General features: G+C 57.7%; 2 protein-coding genes across 2 annotated transcripts in view; both read left to right on the top strand.

The window, feature by feature from the left end:
• Nucleotides 1-1,531, top strand: part of FXYD5 (FXYD domain containing ion transport regulator 5) — a 4,478-nt gene extending 2,947 nt beyond the window's left edge. Inside the window, exon 8 of the mRNA XM_025192378.1 lies at nucleotides 1,443-1,531. Coding sequence (XP_025048163.1) covers nucleotides 1,443-1,531 — 89 coding nt within the window. The remainder of the gene's footprint in view (nucleotides 1-1,442) is intronic.
• On the top strand, nucleotides 133-10,366 carry LOC102384148 (IgGFc-binding protein-like). Its single transcript, XM_014525965.2, has 9 exons — nucleotides 133-778; nucleotides 2,651-2,825; nucleotides 3,208-3,261; nucleotides 3,484-3,746; nucleotides 5,046-5,607; nucleotides 6,354-6,553; nucleotides 7,552-7,932; nucleotides 8,028-8,314; nucleotides 8,862-10,366. Exons 3-9 carry the CDS (start codon nucleotides 3,210-3,212, stop codon nucleotides 8,869-8,871), a joined length of 1,755 nt encoding a protein of 584 aa, XP_014381451.1. The 5' UTR covers nucleotides 133-778; nucleotides 2,651-2,825; nucleotides 3,208-3,209; the 3' UTR covers nucleotides 8,872-10,366.

Raw genomic sequence — 10,366 nt, 5'->3', positions numbered from 1 at the left:
GGGCCCGGATCCCCGGGCCCCCCATAGCCCCCCAGGGTCTTGGGGCCTGGACACCTGGGGTCTCTTGTGGGGCGGGGGTCTGGGGGTAGTAGCAGATGGGGGGAATGGGGTGCAGTAATCCAGGTCTTCCTCCAATCAGAAGCGAGGGGGGCGGGGTCAGGCAAATATATTCCCTCCTACACTGAGGGGGCGGGGTCTGCTCCCCATCCAAGGCGGTGCAGGGGCGGGGCTATGCAAATCGACCTCCTCCACTGCAGGAGGGGGTGTGGCCAGGCCCAGTCCACTATGCAAATTAAAGGCACTGGGAGGGAAGGGGCGGAGCTGTGCAGATCTCGCGCGCCGCCTGTCGTCCCCCTTGGCCACTGCAGGCGCCTCTTTCTACCCCTCCCCCGCTATGTTGGGGCAAAGCATGATGGGAAATGAGCCCTGACGCCTGTGTTCTCCGGATGCCCTGGGGGCGGGGACTAATGCAGCCAATGGGTCGGGAGTGAGGGGCACAGGCAGGGTTGCGGCGGGGGGGGGCAGGGGCTGCGAGGCAAGAGTGAGGGGCACCAACAGGGCTGGACTGGGCTGGGCTGGGCTGGGTGGAAACGTGTTACCCTTCACCCTGCTCCACCCCAGAGCCAGCTGCTTTCCCACCCCCAGCCTTCCAGGTCCCAAGAAGCCTGACACTCCCCACCCCCACTCCGGCTGCCAGAGTCTAGTGAGTGCCTTCCGCCCACACGTCCGGATCGGGGCCCCGGTCCCACCCCAGAGGTGGCTGCAGCACCCGCTCCCGGTATGTTCTTAGTAGTCGTCCCCGTGGCTCCACCCCAGAGCTGGGCGCATCTCGGTCCCGTCTCAGTTCCAGGCCTCCGGATCAGGCCTGAATAGGGGCCCTGGGCGTCCCCCTATCCCCCCCAGGACTGTCTGTGCCCTATGCAGCCGTTCCCCAGCTGCCCCACCCCGGAGCTGGGCGCATTTCCATGCTCCCTATAGTGTTATATGCAGCCCCTCCTGGCTGTTCCACCCCAGAGCTGGCTGCATCTCACCAGGTTACAAGCCCTCCCTGTGAGGTGTTCTATGCAACAAGTCTCTAGCTGCCCCACCCCAGATCTGGGCGCATCCCAGTGTCACACAGGCCGTCCCTGTGAGGGGTTCTGTGCAGCCGCCTGCCCCCAGCCCCGGGCACGTCTCCACACACCTGGCAGGTCTGCGCTGCAGTTCCCCACGGCCGGGGCGAGGGGGAGCCCGGACGCCGGAATTCCGGCCTTCCACCAATGGGAAATGGGGGGAGGGCTATGCAAATCAACCCTCTCCCTCCTATTGTGAAGGGCCAGACTAGGCTAGCCCCTCCAAAAGGTTGTGGGCGAGGCTATGCAAATCTGCGTTGGTGGGAGAGGGGCGTGGCTATGCAGATCGAAGTCCTAGTGCCGCCTGGCGGCCGCTGTTGGCCACTGCAGGCGCCTGCCCCCCCAACCTCCGGAGGACACCTGTGTTCTCCCGGCTTGGGGGGCCGGGCTGGATCCCCCATTACCCCCCTCCACAGTGACACCCCTGGAGAGGGAAACTGAGGCAGGGGTGGGCTGGGGGCTCCCCACATCTCCCCCACCCCCGGGTGAGTGAATCAGCAGAAACCCTCTGGTCTGGGGCCAGCTGGCACCCACTCGGGGCTGGGCCAGGCAGGCGGGGGGGGGGGCAGTTTGGCCCCCTGCCCAGGCCTGGCAGCTTCCTGAGGCCTGGGCGGCTGTCCAAAGACATGGACCTCTCCCCATTCCCAGCTGGCACCAGCCCTTTAAAGCCTCCCAGCATTGCAGGGTGGGGGGGCAGTTCTGTGGCTGGTGGGGGCTTCAGTCTGCCTGGAGAGATGGGGAAACTGAGGCAAAGGCAAGGGGAAACCCAGGCATTCGGGACCCTCATCCACCATCCATTCACGGCAAACCTAGATGTTCAAGACCCCCACCTGCCACCCCCACAGAGAACCCAGGTGTCCTGGACACCCACCTGCGAAGAACCCAGGAGTCCGGGACCCCCACCCACTGCCCCCACAAAGAACCCAGGCATCCAGGACCTGGCCCTTGCACAGACCCCAGGTGTCTGGGACCACCCTGCCCCCCCAACCCGTTCACAGAACCCAGGCACGGAGCAGGCGTCCTGCCAGTGCTGGTTCCCTCCCCGCCACCCCCAATGTTTCTCAGTGGGAAAATGGAGGCAGGAGAGATGAAGCAGTCATTTCAGGAGGTGGGGGCTCCCACCTCCAGCCTGCTCAGCAGCTCCCCCCCACCCCCTACCAGCACCGAGCGGTGGGGAAACTGAGGCATGGGGTGATACCCGGCCCTGCCTCTGCCCAACCCCTGTGAGGTGAAACCCCCATGCCTGGATGCCTGGTTCTCCACCTGGGGATGCTGTAGTGGGGCAGCACCACCCTCCCGCATCCTGCCTCAGTTTCCCCATAAGGACTGTGAGCTTAGTCCCTCCCTCCCCCACACCAGGGCACAGAGGCAGGGGAACCACTCAGTGCCAGGACTCCTGGGTTCCCTGCCAGCTCTTGCTGCAGTGTTGGGGGGGGGAGGGTGGGTCTTTGGGCCCTTTCCCGCAGCCTCAATCCTGCCTCAGTTTTCCCACCCGCCCCATAGAGTCCTGAGAGCCCCTCCCCTCCCCTCCCCTCCAGGTCCCTGTCCAGCCCCGGCCTTCTTGGGAAGTTCCCCAAGGGACCTCCAGCTATTCCTGGGAAGCCGAGGTTGCCACGGTCACCCAGGACCTGCGTTTAAGAGCCTCTTCCTGGCTCTGTTTCTGCTCTCCTATCCGAGCCGACCCACCAAGGCAGCTGTGCCTGCTCCCCAGCAGTGAGTGTGGGTAGGGGGCTGTGGGTTGGGAGTGAGGGGCACCGGCAGGGGTTGGTGGAGGGGATGCGAGTCAGGAGTGAGAGGCATGGCTGGCAGGGCAGAGGCTGTGGGTTGGGAGAGAGGGGCACCGGGAGGACTAGGGAGCAGGGAATGTGGGTCACAGGTGAGGGGCACCAGCAGGGCTAGGTCGGGGCAGGGGGCTGTGGGTTGGAAGTGAGGGGCACTGGTAGGGCTGGGGGCTGTGGGTTGGGAGTAAGGGACATAGCAGGGCTGAAGTGGGCAGGGGCTGTGGGTTGGGACTGAGGGACACTGGTAGGGTTGGGGGCTGTGGGTAGGGAGTGAGGGGCACCGGCCTGACTCAGTTTCCCCTCCTGTTCTGCAGTCATGGTACCCGGTCTGAGGCTACTCCTTCTAGCCTGCCTGACAGCTCTGTGTGGTGAGTGGCTGGCGGTGGGTTTGGGACCAATGGTGGAGGGGTAAGAGCTAGGGAGCTGTCTGGGTTCCTGGATGCCTGCGTCCTCTCCAGCTCTGGGAACGGCATGAGACCTGATGGGATCGGCTGCAATTTGGGGCGGGGGGGAGAGAAAGGCAGCTCCAAGGGGGTCTCCGCCAGCCTCCCTCAGTCCCCTTGACCCCGTCTCCCCTCCCCCACCGCCAGGTGCCCAACGTGATGGGACCTGCTCCGTGACCGGCAACAGCCACTACCTCACCTTCGATGGGCACCGATTCACCTTCCAGGGCAGCTGCTGGTACCAGCTGGCCGGCGCCTGCGGGGGAGTCAGACCCGGCCTGGCTGACTTCCGTGTCCTGATCCGGGGAGATCCCGATGCCTATTACGATGGCAGCTTTATCTGGGCTGTGGAAGTCCAACTGGGTGGCCTTGTTGTGCTCATGAACAAGGAGAGCCCCCGGGAGGTCATGGTGAGCTACACCCTGCTATGGGGTCTCTCTCTTGCCTCCCACCCCCTTGGCCATGAAGCTCAGTGGCTCATGGCCTCCGCAGCCACCTGGATAGCACTGAGGAGATGCTAAAGTCCTGGAGGAGAGGCTGAAGGAGCTTTGTAGCTGGCTGAAAGGCCTCTACAAAGGAGAAGGAAAAGCCATCTTCACAGGATGTGGACCCATGGCTTGAAGTTGAGGTTGAGGTTGGATCTCAGGGAAATTGTCTTCCCTGTTAGAGCAGGGAGTCCATGGGAGACACACCTGGGGGAGCCCAGGGCATCCCCATCGCGACACCAAGATCAGCCCCCACCAGTGCCTGTCCAGCTTCTCCTTGAACTGACTTCCCAGCTCCCCGGGCGTCTCTCCTCCCAGCTCCAACAGGGAAGATGTTTATCCAGAGATCCAGTCTAAACTGGCTTTGCTGAAACTCCCAGCCATTGCTCCACATCCTCCTCTCTGCAGACAGAAAGAAAACATGCTTTCCTTCTTCTTCATGGCAGCCCTTCAAGTATTCAACCCATTCTAGCATGTCCAGATGTTCCTCATCTGGTATCTACAGGAAGTCAATGTCTGGTGTCTCTAGTTACTTCTTGTACGGAATCTCCAGGCACTCAATGTCTAGTATATTTAGATATTTCTTGGCTGGTATCTCCAGGCACTCAACCTCTGGTATCTCCAGGCACTCAACCTCTGGTATCCCTAGATACTTCTTGGCTCATATCTATAAATACATCTGGTATTTCTAGATACTCAATGTCTGGTGTCTCCAGACAATGCCTAGCGTCTCCAGACACTTGATGTCTGGTATCTCTAGATATGGGGTAGGCAACATTTTTTGGCTGGAGTGCCTTGGAAGGTGCCAGAGTGCCAACATACCGGAGCCCGGAGCAGCTGTTTGCAGCCTCCCAGCCACCTGCTTGGAGCAGCCTGGGCTCTGTGGCCCAGCTGCAGCTGCTTAGAGCCTGGGCTGGCGGTGGTGTGCCGAGCAAAATGGCCTTGCGTGCCATGCTTAACACACGTGCCGGGGCTTGCTGACCCCTGCTTTAGATATTTTTTGTCTGGTATCTTTGGATATTCAATATCTGCTGACTCTAGATACTTCTTGTCTGGTATCTCTGGATACTTTTTGGTTGGTGTCTCTAGATACTCAACATCTGGTATCTCCAGATACTCAACATCTGGGATCTCAAGACACTTGACATCTAGTTCAACCCCCTGCTCTGGAGCCAGATCTTCCCCATCCAAACCCTCTCATTCTTCTGTTCTTATGGCCGCCAGGTGAATGGTGCACTCAGCACCCTGCCCTTCATTTCCAAGGATGGGAGCGTGTCTGTGTCTCGCCAAGGCCTGAACGGCATCATCCAGACCCCCTCTGGCCTCACCATCACCTTTGACTGGAGTAGCTGGGTGGCTGTCACGGCACCTGCTGCCTATGCAGGTACCCTGTGTGGCCTCTGTGGGAACTTCAATGGGGACCCGGGTGATGACCTGAGCTGCCGAGATGGCACGGCAGCCTCTGACCCTTTGACTTTCGGGGAGAGCTGGAAGGAGAAGGAAGTGGAGGAGTGCAGTGAGTTCGAGAATCAGGAATGCTTGGATCACGACCTGGAGCGGAAGCAGAGGGGAGACAAGGAGGGCTGTGGGATTCTCATGGACGAGGGAGGTCCTTTTCAGGCGTGTCACAGCCACATCGACCCCAAGGGCTACTTCCAGGACTGTGTCTTGGACTATTGCCTCCACCGGGACCAGGAACAGACCTGTTCCATTGTGGCCAGCTACGCCGTGGCCTGTCAGGTAGCTGGGGTCACTCTTCAGAGCTGGAGGACGTCCAACCACTGCCGTGAGTGAAGCCCCCCAGACCTGGGCCATGGGTTGGGGGCATCATCCAGTGCTGGGGGCAGCTCAAGGATCTTAGCCCCAAGTTCAGTCCGATGTGAAGGGAGGGACAAGGGTGTCCCATAGGTACCATTTAGGGCCTTATGTAGGTCAAAGGGTGTTCATGGGGATGGATGGATGGGTGGACAAAGATAGGTGGAGGGGGGTATGTGGGTGGAAGGATGGATGTATTGACAGGTGAACAGATGGGGCGTGTGGAGGTGCATGGATGGGGGGTCTTTATGGTGATGGATAGATGGACAATAGAGAGAGGGCGTGTGTGGGGATGGATGGATGGGAAGATCAATAGATAGAAGGATAGATAAATCAATGGATAGATGAAAGAATGGGTGGATGGATGGATAGATAGAGGGTGTGTGGGAGGATGCATGGATAGATCAACAAATGGAGGAGGTTTCTGGAAATGGATGGAGGAGGTTTATGGGGATGGGTAGATGGATAGGTAAATAGACACAGAGGGTGTTTGTGGGGAGGGATGGATGGATGGATGGAGGTGATTGATGGATGGGTGGGCAGGTGGGTGGATGGCTGGATATCTAAATCAGTGGGGCCTGGAGGTGGGACACACCCTTACTTCGGCTGACTCCCGGGGTTGCACTAGGCCCTATCTGCTTGGCCGGCCCCCCTGGTGCTCTGTGCCCCTACGCTTGGCCCTGCCTCTTCATCCCCTCCCCGTCCCCTTCCCCCCAGTCCTCTCCTGCCCGCTCCACAGCCACTATGAGCTCTGCACCAGGACCTGCGAGGCCCCGTGCCCTGGCCTGGGTACCCCGGCCGGCTGCAGCACCACATGCCGAGAAGGCTGCTACTGCGACTCCGGCTACGCAGCCGACGGGGCAGACTGTGTGCCCCGGGAGGCCTGCAGGTGCTTCTACGGTGGACGTCGCCTCGAGGTGGGCCCTGGGGCTGCCACAGGGGCTAGTCTTGCTGGGGTGGGGGTCAGGCAGAGATTAGACTCCGTGCTCACATGTAGGGGGGTGGTTTCACCGGGGGTCCCTGGAGGATTCAAACTTACGTCTCCCTGGGTGGGTAAGGGCAGAGTGAGTTCCAGGAGTCTGGGGGGCGGGGTGCTAGGGGCCCTGGGTCTGTGTGTTGGGGGAGAGGCCAGGGGTGGGTGGGGGTGGAAGGACCTGGGGGTGGGCTGGTTTAAATGGGGTTGAGCCTGGCTGGAGCAGGGGACATGACCCTCAGAGGGCCTGGCCATCCTGGCTTGACTGTGATCCATCTGGCCATCCATCCATCCCCATGAACCCCCTCCATCCATCTCCAAAAACCTGCATTTGTCTATCTGCCCATGCATCCTCCCACACACCCTCTATCCATCCATCCACCCATTCTTCCATCTATTCATTGATCTATCTATCCTTCTATCTATTGATCTACCCATCCATCCTTCCCCACACACATCATCCATCCATTCATCCTTCACCACACCCCCTAGCCATCTCTCCTTATCCATCCATCAGTCCGTCCGTCCATTCATCTCCATAAAACACATCCATCCCCAAGTGCCCCTTCTATCCACTGCTCTCTCTCTCCATCTGTTCATCCATCCCCGCACACCCCTTCTATCTAGCTACCTTATCTATCTAGCTATCCATCCATTCACCTCTAGCTAGAGAGCTAACTCTCCATCCATCCATCCCCACAACTCCTCTCTCCATCCATCTATCCATCCATCTCCCTAACCTTGCTCACGTGTACCTCTCCAAGGGGTCCAAATCCTGCTCTGATCGAGGTGGGGGATGGACACTGCCTGCCTCAGAGGGGAGAAGACTGGACAGGGGCCTTATTCCCACCACTCCCCACTCTGTGGCTGATCCTGTGCTCCATCCCAGTGGGTCCCCAACAACTTGGGATCCCAATCCTGACCAGAGCCATTTGCCTGCAGGCTGGGGAGACTGTCGTGGCTGCTGACTGCTCGGAGACCTGCACCTGCCGTAGCACCGGGGGGCTGGCATGTGAGGCCTGGGGCTGCCCCCCAGGGCAGATCTGTACCCACCAGGCTGGGGCTCCCACCTGCATCAGTGAAAATGGGGAGTGCCAACTGGCACCAGGTGCCCAGTTTACCTCCTTTGACGGTGCCGTTGGCCCTGCACCATCCAGGGGTGCCTACGTCATGGCCTCCCTGTGCAACGCCAGCACCCCCTCCTGGTTCCGAGTGGTGGTGCATGCACGGGGGCCCGAAGCACCCACCTGGGCACCTGGGGTGGTTGTCCATGGGTTTTTTGGAGACTCTGTCATCACCCTGAGGAGGGACAACAAGGCCTGGGTGAGTAAGGGAGGCTGCGCTGCTCTCCTCGAGCTGGGGAGAACCCAGGCATCTGGGCTTCTAAGTCCCTGCTTCACTCTCTCCCTGGGTTCCAGGTGAATGGGCGCCTGGCCCCACTCCCAGCGCAGGTCTCGGACGCTGTGTCCGTGAGCGAATCCAAGGGCAAAGTCACCATCGCCCAGAACTCGGGGGTGCGGGTCCAGCTCAGCTCCAGCGGGGATGTGACAGTGACAGTAGCCAAGGGCCTGGCCAGCCAGCTGTGTGCGGCCTGCGGGGACTTTGACGGCGATGCCTCAGATGATCTGCAGCTGCCTGGAGGGAGAATTGCGGGGACCATCACTGAGGTCATCCAGGCCTGGAGGGCTCGGGATTTTTCTGCATGGTGAGTGTCCTGGTGATGGGGTGTAGTTGTCTGTGAGGTGTAGCTACTGATCCATCCATCCATCCATTCATTCATCTTCCGTAGCCACCCAAATCTCTATAGTAACCAAAGCATTCATACCTTTATTTATCCATTCATAGTGACTAGAGTATCCATCCATCCATTTGCCCATCCATCCACCCACCCACAAGTGGGCCCTGGTGTCTAACGAGGGGGCAGGTCTGGACTCTAACTAGGTGGGGGCCTAGAGTCTAACAAGGGGGGAATGGGAGTCTAATGGGAGGAGCTTGGAGTCTTAACAAGGGAGTCTGGAGCCTAATGAAGGAAGGGCCTGAAGTCTAAGGAGTCTCACAAGGGAATGGTCTGGAGTCTAATAAGGGGGGTGTCTGGAGACCTGTAGTTACAATAAAGATGATGTATAGCCCTGTAGTTATGCTAAAGCTGGAGTCTAACAAAAGGGGTCCCTGGAGTCTAATGAGAGGGTGCAGGAGTCCTGAAAGGGACCATGACTCACTCCTTTCTCCCCCTTTTTTTCTTTCTTCCCCAGCATGGCATAAATCCCAGCATGTCCAATCCCCCTGTTCCCTGCCCCCAGCACCAGGGACGGGCAGCTGCCAGCCCCCACCTCTCGTGAGTGCTCCGTCTCTTCTGGCAGTGATGACTCCAGGGACTACAATAACAGCCTGGATGTATTCGAGGGTCCTTGAACTCCTAACAGACACCCCCCCAATCTCTGGCTGTTCCAGCCCTGATGATTCTGGGGGTTATTTTACCCAGAGAAGCCATGAAATTGCTTCTGGTTTATTGTGATAGTGGCAATCAGGATAAAACAGCTCTGTCTGATGGATCTGGTTATATCCAGGCCCAAAGTCTGTCCTCATAGGCCAGGCAAGACCCCACCCCGCCAGGGTGGCTTCAGGGGGAGTGCAGGAGAAGTCACCCCCCTTCCCCCAGCTTCCTGCCCCCCAACAGAGCCTGCAAGAACTATCCTAAAGTCCCTGAAGCAGGTAAGAGTCCCCTTATACAGGCCAGGTTCTGTATCCCTATCCATGTCTCTTAAGAGAGTGATCACCTGGCCAATGAGGGAGGGAGCAGGGAAACTGAGTCACAGTGCATGGTCTCACTGGACTCCTGCGGCTCATTGCTGTCTCTGTTAATGAGCTGTGTCCCATGCTGCAGGGACGTCAGGCTGGGTGGGGGCTTTGCTGATGCACTCAACATTAAACCTTTTCCCAAAATTGAGGGCTGGAAGGAAACTCCCTCCTCTCCCTAGATCTGTTTCTGGGGTTAGATCAGGGCTGGTGGAAGATTCTCTTGGTTAGGATGGGCTGCCAGCTGTTCCAGTGCTGGTAGCTGGCTTTAGTTCTGTAGTTACAGTAATCTCAAATGTCCTAGCAGTATCAAATGGGGAGGATAAGTGTTTTTATTCCTGTACTTAAGGTAAAACTCATGCATGTCTGTGCTAGTGCTTCACCTTTATCTGGTGGGAAAAATAAGCACCTTTATTTTTGTATTATGGTAATCCCATGCATCTCTGTAGTCATGCCCCACCTTTATCGAATGGGAAGATTAAAGCATTTTTATTCCTGTCATTATGGTAAATTCACATATTAATAACCCATCTTTATCTGATGGAAGGAATAAAGTGCTTTTATCCCTTTAGTTATGGTAAAGCTGATGTCTCTCGGTATTAAAGTCCTACCTTTATCTAGGGGGAAGGATAAGCAGCTTTATTCCTGTGTTTATGGTAATTTCATGCTTCTCTACATTCACATACCACCTTTATTGAGTGGGACTATTGAAGCATTTTTATTCCTGTAGTTATGGTAAAGTCACACATCTCTGTATTAATGCCACACTTGCATTGAATGGGGAGAATAAAGCACTCTTATTCCTGTACGTATGGTAAACATGCATCAGCATATTAATGTGCAGCCTTTATCAAGTGGAAAGGAAGTGCTTTTATTCCTATACTTACGATAAACTCATGCGTCTCTGTATTCATATGCCACCTTTATTGAGTGAAAAAAATAAAGTACCTTTATTCCTGTA

This window comes from Alligator sinensis, unplaced genomic scaffold, assembly GCF_000455745.1.
Source record: "Alligator sinensis unplaced genomic scaffold, ASM45574v1 scaffold113_1, whole genome shotgun sequence".
In the NCBI taxonomy this organism is placed as follows: domain Eukaryota; kingdom Metazoa; phylum Chordata; order Crocodylia; family Alligatoridae; genus Alligator; species Alligator sinensis.
Note: the sequence above shows the minus strand (reverse complement) of the source record. Positions and strands in the feature narration are given on the sequence as shown.